Below are 21837 nucleotides of genomic sequence, written 5' to 3' on the forward strand. Positions count from 1 at the left end.
TCAAAATGAGATACCTTTTAAGCAAATAGTAATCTATTTTTCCCACCAAAAAGCAAAAGAAGGATAAAATTAATGTTGCCATCCTTCGAAGCTTAAAATAATCCTCATTGTAAATTACCTTTCATGTCTGCCCTATTAGAATCCCCATTCTATGATTACAAAATAATTTCTTCCTTATGAAGTCATTATTTTTAAATCTGAACTAAATATAAAGCCTTAATTTACAGGGGGTGTCATCTTAAGAGGAAATAAATGAAAGCAATATTTCATAAAAACATATTGTATTGGTATTTCCATATATCCTGCACTACATTTATTCTTGCTGAAACATAAATGTACCTCAAAAGAGTTAATTAATTGTTAAGGATGGCTCCACATGAAAGAGCCTCAAAATTAAAACAAAAGACTCTTTTATCTTATTTTCATAGAAGATTACTAAAATAATTTTAAAGTGCTTTATAATTAAATTTTAAGCTATAAAATACTTGTATTCTCATTATTCTACTTCGTAAAAATAGTCTGAACAAATTTCACTGAGCTTAATCTTTGGAGCTATGATAAATCAAAAAGTGTATTCAGCATCTATTGAGACTAAAAGCCTCTTCTATTACATAAGGCAACCAAGCATACATACAATGATCCAATTTAAAAAGAGAAATTAAAAATACTTTTTTCACTTAGAATATAGACAACCTTTATACATATCATACAAAGGAATGCCTCCTCAAGTAGATTATGAATGAAAATGTAGAAAAACTAATAAAGAAATCCAAAGTTATGCTCTTTGAGCTAAAATCTAGATTATTTTTTCTTATGTTTCATTCCCCTAATACTTCCCTCAGATATAAGAAAAATACAAGAAAAATGGAAATACTACTTCCGGTTCCTTCTTTCTTCCACAAACCATCCATCAGGCTAATCCACAACATACAGAGTTCTATAGTTGACTACAATAAAACAGACTTTCAAGGGGATTTCCAATTTTTCACTGTATTTAATTTACTAACTAAAACTTTGCTCAGCATAAAGTGACTATACCTTAGAAACTGGAAAATATATAATCAAGCCTATAATCTAATTCATTAGAGACTTCTACTTGTGGCCTAAATGGAGTAGCAAGAACAAGATTTCTCCACTTGCCTAGCAATCAAACATAATGTGGGAAAACATACGAAGAAGTGGTTTTCAAGACACTGAGCATCACCCGCATTGGGCTCTCTGCTCAGCTGGGAGCCTGCTTCCTCCTCTCTCTCTGCCTGCTTCTCTGCCTACTTGTGATCTCCATCTGTCAAATAAATAAATAAAATCTTTAAAAAAAAAAAAAAAAGACACTGGGCATCAGGCAAAAAAAACCACAGAGATAGCTAAAATATGAGAAACAAACAGGATAAGCTCTCTAACTGCCCCCAGCTTATAGTTTGAGAAACTTTCCAGGCAGCAGTTCACTTGGCAAACATCCTCAAGTGAAGAGAACAAACTGAAAACAAACACTGTGAGGAGGCCAGCACAACTGCATTTCACAGGCCAGCTTACCACAGAAGCAAAAACTGCAGAGGGAGAACCCCATAGATCTGCAGGGATTCCCTTCAAGTATTCAGCTGGTAAGGATGAGTGAGCATGCATGTGAAAAAAGTCATATGAAGGGTTAGAGAAAACAGTGAGATTTCTACCACCAAAACTGGAAAAACTGTTAATTCACGTTGAATAAACACATACAAAATTGGTTAAAGTACTCAGGAGAGAGTCAGGAAAACACATATCATAATGAGAATAATCAATCAAAACCGACCAAAAACTGAGACAGAGATGTTGAAATTAGCAGAAAAGAACATCAAAACAGTTATTACAGAGCATTTGTTCTGTATGTACAAAATCTTATGTAGCTCATAGAAGACCATTTTAAAGAGTCCAAAACTGAAATTTAGATATATAAAAAAAAGTCTGAGATGAAAAAAAAAAGCAGATATGATATTGCAAAAAAAAAAAAATGAGTAAACTCAAAAGCACAACAATAAAATATACTTAAAATGAAAAGCAAAGAGAAAAATAAAATTTGGCTTAATGAAAGGAACATAAGTAATCCGTAAAACAACTTCAAGCAGCCTAATTAATGTATGAGTAATGGGAGTTCCTGAAGGAAAAGAGAGAAAAAAGAAAGCCCAATAAAAATATTTGGTATGTGGTGTGGTGAGCACTGTGTATTATGTAAGACTGATGAATTACAGATGTGTTCCCCTGAAACAAATAATACATTGCACATTAAAAAAAATTTTTTTGAAAAAATGGCCAAAATTTTCCAAAACCCTACATAAACTATAAACTCACAAATCAAAAAAGCTCAAAAAAGCTACAAACACAAGAAAGATGAAGAAAAATAAACAAAAAAAATTATAATTAAGTTTCATGTAACTAGTGATAAAAAGAATTGTCTTAAAAGCCATTAGAGAGGGCACCTGGGTGGCTCAGTGTGTTAAGCCTCTGCCTTTGACTCAGGTCATGATACCAGGGTACTGGGATCAAGCCCCGCATCAGGCTCTCTGCTCGGCAGGGAGCCTGCTTCCCCCACCCCCTCTGCCTGCCTCTCTGCCTACTTGTGATTTCTGCCTGTCAAATAAATAAATAAAATCTTTAAAAAAAAAAAAAAAGAGGAAGAAGCAATTAGACAGGGGAGCCTGGGTGGTGCATTTGGTTGAGCATTTAACTCTTGGTTTCAGCTTAGCTCATGATCTCAGGATGGTGAGATGGAGCCCCACAATGGCTCTATGCTCAATGTGGAGTCTGCTTGACTCCTCTGCCCCTCTTCCCCACCCCCACCCCATGCTCAGTAATAAATAAATAAATCTTTAGGGAAAAAAGGCAATCAGAAAAAAGAACATTGATATACAGAAAAACAAAGATGAGAATGGTATCACACGTCTAATTGGAAACAGTGAAACAACATTTTAAAATACTGAAAGAAAACAACCCTCAATCTAGAATTCTATACCTAGAAAAAGGTTTAAAAAAAAAAGCAAAATTTTCAGCAGAAAAGTTTATTCATCATCAGCAGACTCACACTACAATAAATATTAAAGGATCATAAAAAGTGCTTGACTAATTCAAAGGAGACTAAAAGAAGAAGAAGACAAAAATAAAAAACAGATAGTACAAGTAGAAAAAAAGGAAAATGATATAACCAAACAAATCATATAAGAAATCATATTAAATATAAATTATCTAAGACCCCAATTAAAATGTAGAGATTTTCAGGTTGAATAAGAAAGCAAGGCCCAACTATATGCTGTCTATAAAGAAAATACTTTAAATATGAAGACAAAAATTAATCTACAGTAAAAAAGAAAAATGTAAACCAAAGTTGGAGTGGCTTTATTAAGATTAGACAAAGTGGATTTCAGAGCGAAGACTATTACCAGGAAAAAAGGAAGCCGTATAATGATTTTAAAGGGGTCAATTAATTAATAGAAATGTAATAATCCTAAATGTTTAAGCATTTAAAAACAGAACTTAATAAAATACATAAAACAAAACCAAAAATACATAGAACTGCAAAAGGAAGGAGACTAATTCAAGTATAGTTGTATATTTTAATATCCTTCTCTTAATAATTGAGAAAATAAATAAGCAGAAGATCAAAAAGGATATACTAGACTTGAACAACTGCATCAACCAACTTGACTTAGAGTACATTTAAAAACACTCCACCAGGGGCACCTGAGTGTCTCAGTGGGTTAAAGCCTCTGTCTTCAGCTCAGGTCATGATCTTAGGGTCCTGTGATCAAGCCCCGAATTGAGCTCTCTGCTTAGCAGGAAGCCTGCTTCTCCCTCTCTCTTTCTGCCTGCCTCTCTGCCTACTTGTGATCTCTCTCTCTCTCTCTGAGTCAAATAAATAAATAAAATCTTTAAAAAAAAACGCCTGGGTGGCTCAGTGGGTTAAGCCACTGCCTTCGGCTCGGGTCATGATCTCAGGGTCCTGGGATCGAGTCCCGCATCGGGCTCTCTGCTCAGCAGGGAGCCTGCTTCCCTTCCTCTCTCTGCCTACTTGTGATCTCTCTCTGTTAAATGAATAAATAAAAATCTTTAAAAAAAAAAAACCACCAAAAAATTAAAGAACATATGACTACATATCCTTTTCAAGTACACATACATTTACCAAAATAAACCATATACTGACCATAAAATAATTATGAATACATTTCAAAGGATTCAAAGTATTCAAAGTATGTTTAGGACCACAATAGAACTAAATTAAAAATCATTACCATAAAGATCTCTGGAAACCCCCTAGTATGTGGAAAATAAATAACATACTTCTAAATTATTCATGTATCAAAGAAGAAAAGGAAAACTTGTATTTTTAACTGAATGAAAATGAAAGACAACATATCAGAATTTGGGGGCTGTCACCAAAGAAGTACTTAGGGGAAACTGACAGCATGTAATGGCAATATTAGAAAAGGAGAGACATTTCAAAGCAAAGACCACAGTTCCCACCTTAAGAAACCAGAAAAAGAGAAAATTAAAGCCCAAATCAGCAGAATTAAAGAAATAATAAAGATCAAAGATAAAATCAACAATTGAGAAAACCAATGAAACAAAAAACTAGTTACTTGAGAAGATCATTAAAATTAACAGATTTCTAGCCAAATTCAGCAGGAAAAAGAGAGAAGATGTAAATTACCAATATCAGAGATGAAAAAGGTAGCATCACTACAGAATCTACAGATATTAAAGAATAATAATGGAATACTGTGAACAGGTTTATGCCAATAAATATTACAACTTATGAGGATCTGAAGAAATTCCTTGAAAAACGCCAAAGCTCCTTCAAGAAAGAATAAATGACTTGAATAATTCTATACCTATTAAAAGAAATTGAAACTATACTTTAAAACCTTCGCAAAAATTAAACATCATGCCCAGATGGCTTTCCTGGTAAAATCTATAAAACATTAAAGGATAAATACCAATCCTACAGAAACTTTCCTAAAACACTGAAGAGAGGGAAATACTTCCCAACTCATTTTATCAGTACAGCATTATTGTGATACCAAAAATCAAAGAAACATATTATAAGAGGAAAACTACAGACACTAACATTCATGAAGCAAAAACTATAAATGAAACTTTAACAAATCAAACTCATTATTAGATAAAAGGGTTAAACCATCATAAGCAAATGGGATTTGTCCCAGGAATATAGTTGGTTTAGCATTTCAAAATCAACCAATGAAGTTCATTACTACATTAACAAGGAAGGAAAAAACATGATTAGGTTCCATAGATGGAGGGAAAGTGTTTGATAATTTTCAGCATATATTCCTGATATAAAAATAAACAAATAAACCAAAAAAAATCTCTCAGCAAATTAGGAATAGATAGCATCTGTGAAAAACTAACAGCTAATATAATACTTAATAGAGAAGGACTGAATGCTTCCACCCTAAGATCAAGAACAAAACAGGGATGTATGCTCTCACCGCTTCTATTCAGAACTGTGCTGGAGTTTCTAGTCAATGGAAATAGTCGAGGAAAAGAAAAATAATCAGGTAAACCAGGGGGAAAGACTAAGGGGATAAAATGGAAAATCATTAATTCTGGGAAAAACAAAACAATGAGAAACAGGAAACAGTGAGAAAATGTGGAGAAATGAAATCACACAGGAGAACAAATCCCCACAATTATGTTTTAGTAATGTATGTGCAAACATCAGCTTCTTATTTTAAAACTGCCTACGTAAAGAATGGAGGGATAAAATACTAGAGAGGAAATAAATGCAAATTCTAAAGAATTTATTGAGAAAGACATTATAATACTGTTTTTGCTGATTTCAGCAAAGCCTTCTTTGAGCAGCATTAACATATTCCCTAAAGTGGACAGATAAACTACAAAAATCTAGTAGAAAACAACTCCTTAACATTTCTTCTTTAAATTCCATAGTCTAATATTTATTTCATTGATGTTAAAACAAAAATAAAGGATAATAGAACTTCAAAACTGTAAAATTATAAAACACAGACTCTCTAAGGTGGGAAGAGCCTCTTTTGAAAGGAAAGAAAATAGGGGTCAAAGGATGTGTAGGTCTAGAAAATTATAAAATTATATATAGGTAATGGAAAAAGCAGTGTCACTGCTCTAACATTAATCAGTTGTGGACTTTAAGAAGGACCTTTCGTCTCCCTAAATATCTTTTCTGCATCTGTAAAATAAAAGAGTTAGACCAACTGATCTCTAATTTATCTTCATCATCTTTGAAAGCTTAAGATCCTATGATTCTAAACAAAATCATTAGCTAAAGGACAGAAACAATGAGATAAATCCTTCAACTGAAAAGAAAAATGAAAAATTTCTTTTATCTAAAATAAAGACACTAGAGGTTTTTTGGTTCATTGGTTAACCTGAATATAAATTTCAATTCTCTGCTTTATTTTATTCACAATTAGCTTAACTGTATTATAAGCTTAGCTATAATAGAATCATGTATAATTTTCATTCTGTACCTTGTTTGAGCGTAATGACACTCGACCTCCACAACGAGCACAGAACTTTGTTTGGCAATATGAACAGTTATGGCCACATCCATCAGCAAATTTTGTTTTGTGGCAAATACCACAGGTTGGGGCATCACCCTTCTGCTCTTGCTGCTGTTGTGATTCTTCTCCCATCTTCTTCACCTGCTCCTTGTACATTTCAAACTGCTGATGAAGTTTTCTGCAGAGAAAGCAGATAAGAAAAATTTGGTTCCCTGATGGTCTCAAAAACAGTAATTATGACAATCTATCTACAATTGTGTATCCAAAAATTTCATTAAATGAGGATAAAGAATAAAAATGGTGGCTCAGTGGGTTAAGCCGCTGCCTTCGGCTCGGGTCATGATCCCACTGGGATCGAGCCCCGCATCGGGCTCTCTGCTCAGCCGGGAGCCTGCTTCCTTCTCTCTCTCTCTGCCTGCCTCTCTGCCTGCTTGTGATCTCTCTCTACCAAGTGGATAAATAAAATCTTTAAAAAAAAAAAAAATTTAATTTTCTGATTATTCAAGAACATCCTACAGGGCACATCACAAGAGTGCTGTAACTAGTTCTGCCCTCTGACATACATGGTAATTTAAGAGCCAATTAATACATGCGAATAGAGATAGCTCTTTAAGTTATAATTGTAAAATTTTTATCTCCCATTTGTAATATATTTTCAATCATATGTCTTAAAATATTTAAAGTATTATTTTTCAAAGGTTTAGCTTCGGAATTAGACTGAGCTGATTTGACTTACACAGTATAGCCAAAACGTATGAACTTCAAATCTTTGAGACAACTCTCAATTGGAGTGCTCTTAAGAATCCAAACAGAGGGGAAAACACTGGATGACTGCTCTCCCTAATTGTTTAAATCTGTTCAACAGTCTGGATATTAGCTGGCTTTAAAAACATTGTGAAATATTAGAAGGCTAGCACATAAGGCTGTGTAAATAAAAGCCAATTTTTATCTTAAAAACAAAACCCCCAAAATGAGGGAAAAGATGCCTAGAAAAAGGTATTATTTACTCTTTAAAAATAAATCGTGATAAAAATTTTCACTTCCATTATCTTCATAAAGGAAAATTTAAAACGTTTTAAATTAACTCTGCTTAAGATTTTCAAAGCTGTAGGGTGCCTGGGGGGCTCAGTGCGTTAAGCCTCTGCCTTTGGCTCAGGTCACAATCTCAGGATTCTGGGATCGAGTTCCGCATCAGGCTCTCTGCTCAGCGGGGAGCCCACTTTTCCTCTCTCTCTGCCTACTTGTGATCTCTCTCTCTCTCTGTCAAATGAATAAATAGAATCTTTAAAAAAAAAAAAAAAAGATTTTCAAAGCTGTAAATGATGTCACTCCCAACCTAAAAATGACAAAAGGCTAAATAATCTACAAAATCGTAACTTTTCTTGAGCCCATCAGAGAGTTGAGGATATAAGGCAAACAATGTGAACTCCAAAGAGCAGCAAGCCCCTCCAAAGAGAAACAAAATACACTGTTTCATCATTGGCAGAGCAGAAGAGGAGAAAGGGGGGCCACCCTACAAGCAGGGAAGAGGAAATTGGTTAAAATTTTAACAAATTGTAAAAGGCCAAGTTTGGGCTAACATACAGTTTGGAATAGCTAGAGGCCCAGACTCAAGGAAAACCACATTTCACCCACAAGCACTTTTCTGCAGGCCTCTACTGGTCACTTATGAACAAGATTGGGAGCAAGGCATAAGAACAAACAACTCTTCAGGGGTACACATGTGTAGGTGTAAAAGAGTTAACTAGTGGCTGCTGGAGTACAGGCCCAATTCCCCAGAGCATCTCTCCTAAAAATGTCAAAGCTATAAGCCACAGGGAGAAGGAAATTCTGTCATCCCCAGGGCAAAGGCATCTACTGCAGCTAAGGAAAAGGTTAAAGGGAAAAAAACCTCTGCCCAAGAGAGAGGGACAGAAAACCATCTTCAGCCAACAACCTTTGCTCAAATCAAAGGCCTTTCATATCTAGGGAAGGGATGGAAATTCCTGTCCCAAACCTATCAGAGATACAAAGCAGATTTACTTCTATGGGAAGAAGGGCCCAAGAACTCTGAGCAAACCTCATTCATAATGCCCAGATCAACAGGTCCTATCAACGATGAAGGGCAGGAAAACTTAACAAAACACCCTTGCCCCTGCCACAAACTTAGAATCAAGAAATAAGCATCAATCATTTACTCCAGGGGGCAGAGTGGAGGGGCAGCAAAAGCATACGGAGAGATGCCTCTATGGAGTAAGTAGATGGAAATGGCTGAAGGGGTAGCAAAACACTGAAAAAAACTTCTGATACTCCTGCATTCTTCCTAAATACAATGCAGCAGTAGCCTACTGGAGGAATTGGGAGGAATTTGAAGACTGTGATGCACTAAAGATAATGATGGCAACAACAAAATCCAAACCTATCTGAACTTCTGACCTGATGATGACTTAATTTCCAACACTAACAGTCTGACAGAAAAGGCATGCCTTTAAGGCATAAATATAATTCAAAACCATGAGACTCAGAGGAAAATAGCAAGGAATAAACAACCCATCACCAAGAGATAAAATAATTAATGTAATTAGATTCAGAGATGACAAGATTGATGGACTTACTGAAGTCATCAGGCAGACTTGAAAATAACTATAATTATTAAGGTAAAAGACTCACAGAAAAAGGGGGACAACAAACATGAACAGATGGGGTACTGAGGCAGAAAGATACAAAGTATAAGAGTCAATGAAAATGCTGGAAATAGAAAACATGGCATCAGAGATGAATAATTTCTTTGATGGACTAAGGGATACACTTGAAAAAACTAAGGAAAAAATTAGTAAACTTGAAATAAGTCAATAAAAAATATCCAAACAAACAAAAAAGAGTTGGAGAAGGGAAGAAAAAAACAGAGCATCCAAGAGCTAAATTGATCTAACACGTGAAATTGGTGTCCCAAAAGAAGGAGCAAACAGAACAGAGGAAATATTTGAAGGTATAATGGCCATGAACTTTCCAAAATTAATGAAAGTTACCAAATCACAGATACATGAACCTCAAAGAAGCCTTTGTAGAACAAACACCAAATCCACACACACCTAGACTCATCATAGTCAAACTGCTAAAACCCAAAGAAAACTATGAAAGCAGCCAGAGAAAATGATATATTATATGTATAGAACCAATGACAAAAATTACAGAAGATCATCTTTCAGAAACCATGGAAGCTAGATGACTTTGGAGTAAAATCTCTATGAGGACTGACAGAATAAAACTGTCAACCCAAGATCCCATGGGCAATGAAATTATGTTTCAAAAAATAAAGGGAAGGGGCACCTGGGTGGCTCAGTGGGTTAAAGCCTCTGCCTTCGGCTCAGGTCATGATTTCAGGGTCCTGGGATCGAGCCCTGCATTGGGCTCTCTGTTCGGCAGGGAGCCTGCTTCCCTTCCTCTCTCTCTGCCTGCCTCTCTGCTTGTGATCTCTGTCAAATAAATAAATAAAATCTTTTTAAAAAAAGGAAAAGGAAAATAAAGACTTCTCAGGCAAAGAAATGTTGAAAGAATTTATTGTCAGAAGACATTAACCATAGGAATTTAAAGTAAGTTCTTGGGCAGAAGGAGCATGATATTCCTTCAAAGTATCATATAGAAAACTGAACACATAAAAATAAACAATTATACTAAAAGGAAAAAAGTCTCAAATACATTTCCAAAAAAAGAGAAAATTAAAACCAAAGAAAGCATTAAAAAAAAAAGTTTTTTAACTATAGAAGAAATCTATGAAACCAAATACTGCTTCTTTAAAAAAAAAATCAATAAAAGCAATAAACCTCCAAACAAAATAGTTAGGGGGGGAAAGAAGATAAGAATTACCTAGAGCAAGAATGATAGAGGGAACATCACTACAGACTCCACAGTTACTCAGAATTAAATGCAACAGATTACAAAAGAAAACTATGAACAATTCTCTGCTCATAAATTCTGTAGCTTACATAAGAAATAGACTATAATAAAATATACTATTTCCTTGAAAGACTGAAACTGGCACACCTCACTCAAGAAGAAACAGAAAGACTGACAAGTCCCATACGTGTTAAAGAAATTTAATTCCTAGTTTAAAACCTAAAAAAAAAAAAAAAAAACCTCTCATGCTCACTGGTTTTATCGATGATTTCCACCAAACATTTAAGGAAGAAATAACACAATTTTACATAATCTCTTCCAGAAAATAGAAAACAAGGGACCACTTCCTTACTAATTTCCTAAGGCCAGCATTACTGTGATACCAAAACCATATAAAAATATAATGGGGGGATGCCTGGGTGGCTCAGTGGGTTAAAGCCTCTGCCTTCGGCTCAGGTCATGATCTCAAGGTCCTAGGATCGAGCCCCACATCAGGCTCTCCGCTCAGTGGGGAGCCTGCTTCCCCCTCTCTCTCTGCCTGTCTCTCTGCCTACTCGTGATCTCTGTCAAATAAATAAAAATATATACATATATAGTGGAAAATTATAGCCAATATTCCTCTTGGGAAGATGAAAAATCCTCACACAACATTATCAAGCCAAATCCAGAAATATATTAAGAATAATACATCACAAACAGGTGTACCAGGCTTGTCCTTGGAATGCAAGGTTGTTTCCACATTTTAAATTCAAGCAATATGAATCACCATATTAACAGACTAATGGGGAAAAAAATCGTATAATTATGTCAAAAAATACTGAGAAAGCACTTGACTCAGCAAACTAGGAATATATAGAAACTTTCTGAATGCAATAAGGGTTACAACAGCCTACACCTCAATTAGCCTACAGCTAATATCATACTGTATTGTGAAAGATTTAATGGTTTCCCTCTAAAGTCAAGAAAAAGGCAAGGAGTTCTCTCTCACTACCCATAATCAACATTGAACTGGAAATCCTAGCTAGTGCATTAAAACAATAGAAAACATAGAGATTAGAAAGGAGGAGAAAAATAGTTGTGTGTAGATGGCATAATTATCTATATATGAAATCCTAAAGAAACTACAAAAAAATCTACTATAATAAACGTGCTTTAGCAAGGTCACAAGATACAAACTAAGCATATCCCCAAAACTTGTATTTTTATATACTAGCATTGCATAATTGGAAATCAAAATTTTAAAAAGTAGTCTGCAATGGCATCAAAAAACAGAAGAAAGAAAACACTCAGATATAATTTGAACAAAATATATACAGGTTTTTAAAAATACTATAAAATATTGATTACTTATAAAATGATTGATATGAAACTATAAAATACTGATTAAAAGAATCAAAGGAGATCTAAGTAACAGAAAAAATATACCGTATTCATCAATGAGGAAACATTATACTGTTATTGAATCTCTCGATTCAATGTTATCTCAATCAAAAACTCAGCATGATTTTTTTGAAGAAATTGATAAGCTAACTCTAAAATTTATGTGGAAAAGCAAAATTCCTACAATAGGCAAATATTTTGAAAAAGAAGTTGCAGGAAGCATGCCACCTGATTTTAAGACTTATTATAAAAGCTACAGAAGTAATCAAGTCAAACACAGTGTTAACAAAGGATAAACACATACACAATGGAACAGAATAGAGTCCAAAATAGCCCAATACTTAAATGGTCATTAATTTTTTTTTAAAGGTGTCAAGAAAATTAATGGAGAAAGAAAAATCTTTTAAAGTTGAAAATAGAGCTACCACACTACCCAGCAATGATGCTACTGGGTATTTACCCTAAAGATACAAATATAGTGATCCAAAGTGGCACATGCACCTCAGTGTTTATAGCAGCAATGTCCACAATAGCCAAATGATGGAAAGAACCTAGATGTTCATCAACAAATGAATGGATAAAGATGTGGTATATATACAATGGAATACTATGCAGTCACCAAAAAACCCAAACTCTTGCCACTTGCAATGATGTGGGTGGAACAGAGGGTATTATGTTAAGTGAAATAAGTCAATCAGAGAAAGACAATTATGATATGATCTCTCTGATATGAGGAATTTGAGAGGCAGGGTGGGGGTTTGTGGTGGGAAGGGAGGGAAAAATGAAATAAAATGGGACTAGGGAGGTAGACAAACCATAAGAGACTCTTAATCTCAGGAAACAAACAGAGAGCTATGGGGGGGCAGGGGGCATAGGGTGGCTGGGTGATGGAGTGATGGATATTGGGGAGGGTATGTGCTATGGTGAGTGCTGTGAATTGTGTAAGACTGATAATTCACAGACCTGTACCCCTGAAACAAATAATACATTCTATATTAATAAAAAAGGAAAAAAGAAAAAAAAAGAATAATCTTTTAAGCAATGAGAAATTCATATGCAAAAAAAGTAATTGTAAATCCATGTGTTACAAAAATAAACCTCAATTCATACTTTACACCTTATTCAAAAATTAACTCAATGTATTATATAACTGCAATCAACAGATTACAGAACTAAATCTAATGATCAAAACCTTCAAACTCCTCGAAAAAAACCCTGCAGGAAATCATGACCTTGGGTTAAACAAAGACTTCTTAGATAGACTAGGCAAGGATTTCTTCAATAGGATATAAAAGGTATGATCCAGAAAGCAGCCATTGGCAACATGCTAAATGAATAAGCATGGCTGTGTTCCAGCAAAATGCTATTTATAAACACAAAATTTTAATTTCATGTAATTTTTACAGTCACAAAATGTTATCATTAATTTTTTTTATGATTTTAAAATGTAAAAATCATTCTTAACTCACCACTTAAAAAAAACAGCCAGTAGGCCATATTTGGTCTATGGGCCAGTTTGCCCACTTCTATACAATATGAGTTCATTTATATGACAGTCTAGAAAAGGCAAAGTTATGAGGACAGACCAATGGTTGCCAGGGACTGCGGCAGAGCAAGGGAATGAAATACAAATATACACAGGAACTTTTGGGGGTAAAAGAAATGCTCTATGTCTTGTTTATGGGAGTAAATACATAACTATATGTTTTTTCAGAATTCACTTAAATACATCCCTCAAAGGGGTGAATTTTACTGTAAATAAATTACATCTCAAAAACCTCGATTTTAAAGAAAGCTAGTTTCAAAGTGCTAACCTAAAGTCAGTAGTTAGATTAAAAATAGAACTCTAGGGGCGCCTGGGTGGCTCAGTGGGTTAAGCCGCTGCCTTCGGCTCAGGTCATGATCTCAGGGTCCTGGGATCGAGTCCCACATCTGGCTCCCTGCCAAGCAGAGAGCCTCCTTCCCTCTCTCTCTTTCTCTCTGCCTGCCTCTCCGTCTACTTGTGATCTCTGTCAAATAAATAAATAAAATCTTTTTTAAAATAAATAAATAAATAGAACTCTATGAGTGAGTCCATTATATCAACTTAATTATAAACACATACTTCCCTCTTCACACCTAATAACAGTACACTTAAACAGCTATGCCAGTTTAACTTTTTCTGTAACTTCAGATAATACACTCAACTGTTTTTTCCCTGATTATCTTCCACCAAGAGGGAAGCTCTGCTAACACAAAACAAGCACCACTAGCCATAAAATGTGTACCAGAGCAGGCATGAGTTTAAGCAGACCACTGGATGAGCCCTGCAGCATGTAGAAGAATTCTCTTTCCATGTGTGAGATATACTGTACATTTCTACTGTACACCTGTTGATACACTTATGATGTTTGACATTCCTCTCAGGAAATGGCTGAGCCCAGCGTGGAAAAGGAATATGAGAACCCACAAAGTTTCTATTTCAGTTCTAAAGGCATGGGAATACGAGGCGAATTACCAAAGCACACTGAAACAAAAAAGCAGTCTGCTTAAGTGAACTGTGCTAAAACAGAATGTCTCAGTGGAGAAGTGGAAGCCACATTTCACCCATGAGGAGAAGGCCCATCCTATTAGTCACAAAGTTAGGAATCATGCATCCCGAAGAACTATTTAAAGAACTATTTGAAACCCTCTTCCAGAGAACTACAGAAATCCCAGAGACTGGAGCAGTAAGGCTGCAGGATGGGAGCCAACGGTCCCAGCTGTGGGGAGAAAAGAGATGAAGGAGATGCAATCCAGGGAGGACATGATGACAACAGTTTGAGGTAACAAGAGAAGATTTAGAGAGATTTGGGGTGTGCATCCTTCCAGTCCTATAAAGTGAAAAACTACTATACGCACAAGGGGTGCTGTACAGGGGCACCCAAGTGGCTCAGTCGGTTAAGCATCTGACTCTGAGATTCAGCTCAGGTCCTGATCTCACGGTCCTAGATAGAGCCCCACATAGGGCTCTATGCTCCATGTGATGTCTGCTGCAGATTCTCTCTCCTTCTCCCTCCTGCTCTCTCTCAAATGAACAAATAAAATCTTTAAAAAAAAAAAAATAGCAGTAGTAATGGTGTACAAGCAGATTAAGGAGCTAAACAGGAGATTCAGGATCCTTGCTGAGAAGAGCATCTCTCTCCCTTCCCATTTATAAATTTCTAAAAAATTCTATATCTGCTTCCTTACCCCATTCTTCAACCAACCTAATCTAGTTTCCAGTCTACTTACTAATTCTCACAAAGTTCATCAATAGTCTCCCTGTTCCTAAAATTAGTGAGCAAAATGTTTACTCTGTATCTTACTGAGTTCTAGCAATATTTGAAATCATGTTCGACTATGTTCACTACCCGTTGGCTTTCACAATGCTCTCCTTGTTTTCCTGTATCTGCGGCCTTTCATTTTCTTTCTCCTTTAGAAGGTCAAGACTCGGGCCCTCTTCTCTTTTCATTCTATGGTGTCTTTTTAGGCAGGCTTATCCCCTCTCCAAGGCTTCAATTTCCACTTATCTATAAATTACTTATAAATGTAAATGTCCAGCTCAGACTTCTCCTCTGAGCTTTAAAATTCAATTGCCTACTCAACATCTCTATTTGGAGATCTCAATGCCACCTCAAATGCAATATGTATAAAACTGAAACCATCATTGTCCTACACAAACCAGATTCCCTCCGAAGTGTTCCCTATTTCAGTAAGTGGTGCTACCATTCAATTATATGGCCTGAAATCTAGAATTGTTCTAGAACTCTCCCTCTCCCTCACATGCATAATTTATCTATCACCAAGTCCTTTCAGTTTAACTTCCTCTATGTGTCTTGAATCCTTCCACTTGTCTCTGTATCCCCTGTGAACGCCATAGGCCTTGTTACCATCCAGGCCCACCTGATCTCCTAGGGAAGCTACTTACTTCCACACTTCTCTCCCTCAATCTGTGTGTACACTACAGGAAAACTTAGCTTTCCTAAAAGACACTGTTTAAAATACTCTACTGGCTTCTCATTGCTCTTAAATAAAAAGAAAACACTTATGAAGACTTACAAAGCCCTGAATGTTCTAGCATACATTCCCTCTTCAACCTCATGTTTTACACAGATTCTTTACCCTCATTCTGTTAATGCCATTCTGGCCTTCTTTCATCCTTTAGATTCAACATTGTGCATCTCATTACTGGTCTTTGCACTTTATACATGCTCTTGTTTCCACCTGAAATGGATTGCAATGCACTCTCTTTCTTTCTTTCTTTCACTTCTTTTAAACCTTGGGTATCCAGGGGCACCTGGGTGGCTCAGTGGGTTAAGCCTCTGCCTTCAGCTCAGGTCATGATCTCAGGGTCCTGGGATCGAGCCCCGCATCGGGCTCTCTGCTCAGCAGTGAGCCTGCTTCCTCCTCTCTCTCTTCCTGCCTCTCTGCCTACTTGTGATCTCTCTCTCTCTCTCTCTCTCTCTCTGTCAAATAAATAAATAAAATCTTAAAAAAATAAAAATAAAAAAATAAACTTGGGTATCCAGAACAGAATTGATCATAAGCTTGGTAGTACATATCCATATCTGGCTCCTATTTTAATTAATTCTTTTTCCCTTCCCCAGTGTGATTTCTCTTCCATCGGGTAACCAGTCTTATCAACTTACATAAATGGCATTGTGCCATTTACTTGTTTCTGCTTTATTTGCCATTCAACTTTACTTTTTTATATTTAAATCTAAATAAACTATAGCTAATGCATAGGGTGTTTATGGGGTATCAGGGAAATAGGTACTATTATTATTTTCATTCCTATTCTTTAAAGAAACTGTCTTGCTCATGGTCTTATAGGTGGTAAGTCATTAAAGCCAGATCCAAATTCAGAGTTGCTTCAGAATCCATACTTTTAACCACTTTTCAAAACCACTACAGGTTTTGCATCTAGTTCATGCATTTTAATGGATGTATAATGTTCTGTTTACATAAATCACATTTTACTCAATGAATTTTTTAAGTTGGCCCTGTATCATTTATTATTATACATATTTCTGTAATGATATATTTATAAACCCACATACAGGCAAACCTCATTTTATTGTGCTTCACTTTATTGCACTTTGCAGACACCGGCTATTTTACAAATTGAAGGTTTGTGGCAACCCTCCACTGAGCAAGTCTATCAGCCACTTCTCCAACAGCATTTGCTCATGAACTTTCTATGTTTCAGTGCCATTTTGGCAGTTCCCACGATATTTCTAACTTTCTCATTATTATTATACTATGGTGACTGGTAATCAGTAATGAGATAGTATTCTTTAGCAATAAAGTATTGTTTTTTAAGATTTATTTATTTATTTGAGAGACAGAGTAAGATAGCACAAGCAGGCGGAATGGCAAGCAGAGGGAGAGGGAGATTCAGACTCCCAACCCAGCAGGGAGTGTGATGTGGGGCTTGATCAGAACCTGAGCTGAAGACAGAAACTTAACCGACTGAGCCGTCCAGGCACGCCTAGCAATAAAATATGTTTAATTAAAAAAGATACATTTTTTTAGACAGAATGTTGCTGCACACTATAGACTACAGTGGGCATGCATGTAACTTTAATATGCACTTGGAAACCAAAAACTTCATTCGACTCACTATATTTCCACTTTCACTTAATTGCAATGGTCTAGAACTGAATCCACAATATCTCTGAAGTGGGCCTGTATGGTTTTCTCTGGGGTATATACGCAGGAATATAGTACACATCGTCAAGTTCACTAAATATTTCTGAACTGCTTTCCAAGTGGCTTAACGCAGTTAGCATCCCCACAAGAAGGGTATGAAGGTTTCAGTGTCTTTTTGTCTGTGCCAATGTGTGATATTACTTAACTTTTAAAATTTTTGCAGCTTTAATAGATATGAACTGATGTGTTTTTGTGGGTTGTTTGGGTTTTTTTTCCAGTTCATGTCTGTCTGACTTCTATGAAGTTCAGCCCTTCCTATGAACTATCTATTCACTCCATTCTTTACCAATACTCTGTTGGATTTCCTGTATTTTCCTTGCTGATTTGCAGTAGTATCCTATATAGACTATATGTTAATCCTTTCTAAGTTAAACAAAACAAATATCCTGGTCTGACAATTGATTGTTAATTGTGTACATGGTGTCCTTTGTTAAACAGAAATCTTTAATCTTGATGTAGTCAAATAGACCAATTTCTTTCTTCATGGTTTGTGGTTTCAGTGGCTAGCTATAAAAAAATTCTTACTTATCCCTAAGTCAGTCACAAAAAAATTCTACAGTTTCTCCTAATAGCTTTATAATTTTGCCTCTCAAATTTAGGCTTTTAATCGATCTGAAGTTTATTTTTGTATGTGATGCGATACAAGAATTTAATTTCAATCTTCTCCATATAGAGATCGCATTTTCCCAGCACCATTAAATAGTCCATCCTTTCTTCCACTTATTCGTGATGGCAATCTATCAGATACTAAGTTCCCACGTGTGCATAGGTCTATTTACAGATTCTGTATTTTATTTCATTGGTTTTTGTGTTTGTTCCTACTCCAGAACAACACTGTCAGAACCAAATTTCAAAGAGAGTAAAAGGTCTTAAATGTGTAAGTTTGAATATATAATTTTCCAGCAATATAAATCAGAGGTCAGCAAACTTTTTTTTTTTTAAGAGCCAGACAGATATTTCAGGTCTTGCGGGTCATAGGGCCTCAACTACTCAACTCTGTCACAACTACTCAACTCTGCCCTTATGATATGGAAGTGGTCATAACTAACTAACATAGATAACACAACAAAAAGTAAGTTTAACTGCGTTCCAATAAAACTTTATTTATAGAAACAGGCAGGTGAGCAGGCAGAATTTGACCCATAGGCCACATTTTACAGATCCTAGATACAGACAAAGGAGTCAAAGATATACTTTATTTTAAAACTTTTATTACAAATGAATATTTAAAAGACATATACAATAAGATATCAATTTAGAAATACTGCACTTTTTTCCACCTTCTTATTTTATAAAGCTATTTTATACCAAATTTTTTAAAGATTTTATTTTTAAGGGATCTCTACAACTAATGTGGGACTTGAACTTATAACCCTGAGATCAAGAATCACATACTATACTGACAGAGATGGCCATGTGCCCCTATTTTACCCAAATTTTCATGCGTATTTTCTGAATCAATGTCTCCATCATCACTAAAGCAACTCAGTGAACTCAGTGTTTTCCAAAGCAAATTTTCTTCACTTTCTGACTTATTTGAAAGGTTGAACTTTTCAATCCCCCAGTTCCTGGAAATGCTCTTATTTCCAGTAATTTTATACCCAGACAAATGTTTTTGTTGGATATACTGTTTTCTCACTCAACTCATATGTATGTTTTCATGATCTTCACAAGCTAACCATTTACATTACCCCTTTTTAAAAGTCATCTTTTTTTTAAGATTTATTTATTTGAAAGAGAGAGAGAAAGCATGTGGGGAGGGACATCAGGAGAAGGAGAGAGTCTTAAGCAGACTTCACATTGAGCACAGAGTCCAATGTGGGGCTTGATCTCATGACCCTGAGATCAGGACCTGAGCCAAAACCAAGAGCTAGACACTTAACCAACTGAGCAACCCAGGGGCTCCTGAAGTAATCTTGAGAAGGTTTGTTTACCACAACTTACAACACTAGCCATCGTGAGTTCATAGCCCCAGGAATTTCCAGACTGATGCTGAATTTCTTTATCTCCCCTTTCATAGGTTCCGGTCAGGTAATCTCTAAGGTATAGTTATGTTTGTTTGAGGTCCTTTCAGGGTAATGCGGCTTTGCCAAGAAGTACTTTTGTAATTCAAACTAAAAAAATCCTGGGCTTTTCATGTTGTAACAACTCAAAATAAAGCAATTTCCTATTACTAGAAGGATAATCTCAGGAAAAAAAAAAAATTAAAGGAACACCACATATTCCCAAATATATATTACTTGGGTTTTGTAACTCATTTTGATATCTGCAAAATGAATCCTCCTCTTTGTTTTTCTTTTTGAAAATTCCTTTCCTGGGATGCCTGGGTGGCTCAGTCGGTTCAGCAGCTGCCTTTAGCCATGACCCCAGAACCCTGGGATCTAGTCCCATGTCAGGCTCCTTCCTCAGTAGGGAGCCTGCTTCTCCCTCTGCCTGTTTCTGCCTTCTGTTCCTTCTGCTTGTGCTCTCCTCTCTTTCTGAAAATAAATAAGATCTTTTAAAAAAAATTGTTTTTCTATTTATAAATGTATTTCTTCCAACTAAGTGCTTTAATCCTTTTATTCCATTCTCTTAAAAATCTTGGTAGAATTTCTAGTAAAACTGCATTACATATATAGATTAGTTTTAGGAAACCTGACATCTTTACAATGTTCTGTCTTCCCTCCTACTAACACAAGGAGTGCCATTTATTGCCAGTCTTCAAGAAATAGTAGCCACTTTACAAATGAATTATTTTAACTAAAGTTTTTTCACATTAACTAATAATACACGCCCCAAGGAGCCTATAGACAGACCTATGTTTCAATTAATTGGCTCCCTAAATATATTTTGCTTGCATTATATCCTATGCATTTAAAAACATTATTTTGAGATAGAGCCTATAGGATTCACCATCTTATCAAAGCATCCATATAACAACTAGATCAAGGATCTCTGAGAGGGGCGCCTGGGTGACTCAGTGGGTTAAAGCATCTGCCTTCAGTTCGAGTCATGATCACAGGTTCCTGAGATTGAGCCCCACATCGGGCTCTCTGCTCGGCAGGGGGCCTGCTTCCTCCTCTCTGCCTGTGTCTCTGCCTACTTGTGATCTCTGTCTGTCAAATAGATAAATAAAATCTTTAAATTAAAAAAAAAATCTCTGAGATACTCTCATGTTTTATATGTTGTTTCATAAGAAAAGTAAAAGCAAGTTCCCCAATAATTTCATGAAGCCAATGTAACCATGAAGCTTTGTACTCGTCACTTCCATAACTCCTCACTATTCTCACCCTACTCTGACACCACTTCACTGGGAAGATATCCCTTAGCATCTCCGATTATGTCAAATCCCTCCATTCAATATTCCAAGTGCTACACTATATTGTATTTCTACATCCCTCCTTTTATTTATAGATATTATTTTTGATTAATGTCTCTCTAATTAGAAAATATAATTCATGAGAATTGTTTTTTCTGTTTCTTCTGTCCATTTTATCCCACTGATAGGCATGATGCATGCCCCATAGCCAAGTTCTTAATAAATAGTCACCAAATGTTTGAATTAATAGTGAATAAACAAACGTGTACTATGGGTGCACTGTTTCACAAGTGATGGAGCAAAAATATAATATGAAGTTGAATATGAACCAATTCTGTCATCAGTAAGATACACACAAACGAACAGGTACAGACAGGAGTGAACATAAATAAACTATGTAATACAAAGCAAAATTATACATACACTAAATAAACATGTAAGAAAAATAGTGCTGGACCACAAGGAAAAGAGCCATTAATTGTGACTGGTGTTGGCATGACTTTTTAGATGACTTCTATGACTTCACAGAAGTTTTAGTTTTTATATATTCTGCACATCCTGGACTTGAAGGATATGCAAAATTGTGATCAGCAGAAAATGGAGAATGATTCAACCTGAAATATGCAAAGCACGAAAACAGATGGAGAATTCAGGAAGTTGAAAGTATTGTCTTGGCATAAACTATGTATGAGAAAAGAAGAGGAAGAAAGATAGAATAGAAGCTGGTGAGGCAGCTTGGATGAGAATATCCTGACTTCCTTACTAAGAATAATTTCCCATACTATTTAATATCTAACTTAGTGTGCCACATCACAAGTTATAGAAATCAGTAAGAGAATGCTGAGAAATACTGTAAAACTAACTCAAATAAATCAGATATTTGGCTCACTCCCTGTAGGCTAAAAATACTTCTCCAAAACAATTTGTAACTATTACACACACACACACACACCCCCCACACTGAAACACTCTTTATATTAAAATACATGATGTTTGTTAAATAATATTAATTTACATGAAGCTTGTTAAATAATATTAACT

The 21837-nt window shown here is 35.6% G+C and overlaps 1 protein-coding gene across 33 annotated transcripts in view; it reads right to left on the reverse strand.

Moving 5' to 3' along the window:
* Nucleotides 1–21837, reverse strand: part of RIMS2 (regulating synaptic membrane exocytosis 2) — a 592339-nt gene that overhangs the window by 464828 nt on the left and 105674 nt on the right. For all 33 annotated transcript variants that reach the window (XM_044245143.1, XM_044245129.1, XM_044245136.1 and 30 more), the window contains one exon: nt 6498–6708. In XM_044245143.1, coding sequence (XP_044101078.1) covers nt 6498–6708 — 211 coding nt within the window. The remainder of the gene's footprint in view (nt 1–6497; nt 6709–21837) is intronic.

The sequence above is a fragment of the Neovison vison genome, chromosome 4 (genome assembly GCF_020171115.1).
Source record: "Neovison vison isolate M4711 chromosome 4, ASM_NN_V1, whole genome shotgun sequence".
In the NCBI taxonomy this organism is placed as follows: Eukaryota; Metazoa; Chordata; class Mammalia; order Carnivora; family Mustelidae; genus Neogale; species Neogale vison.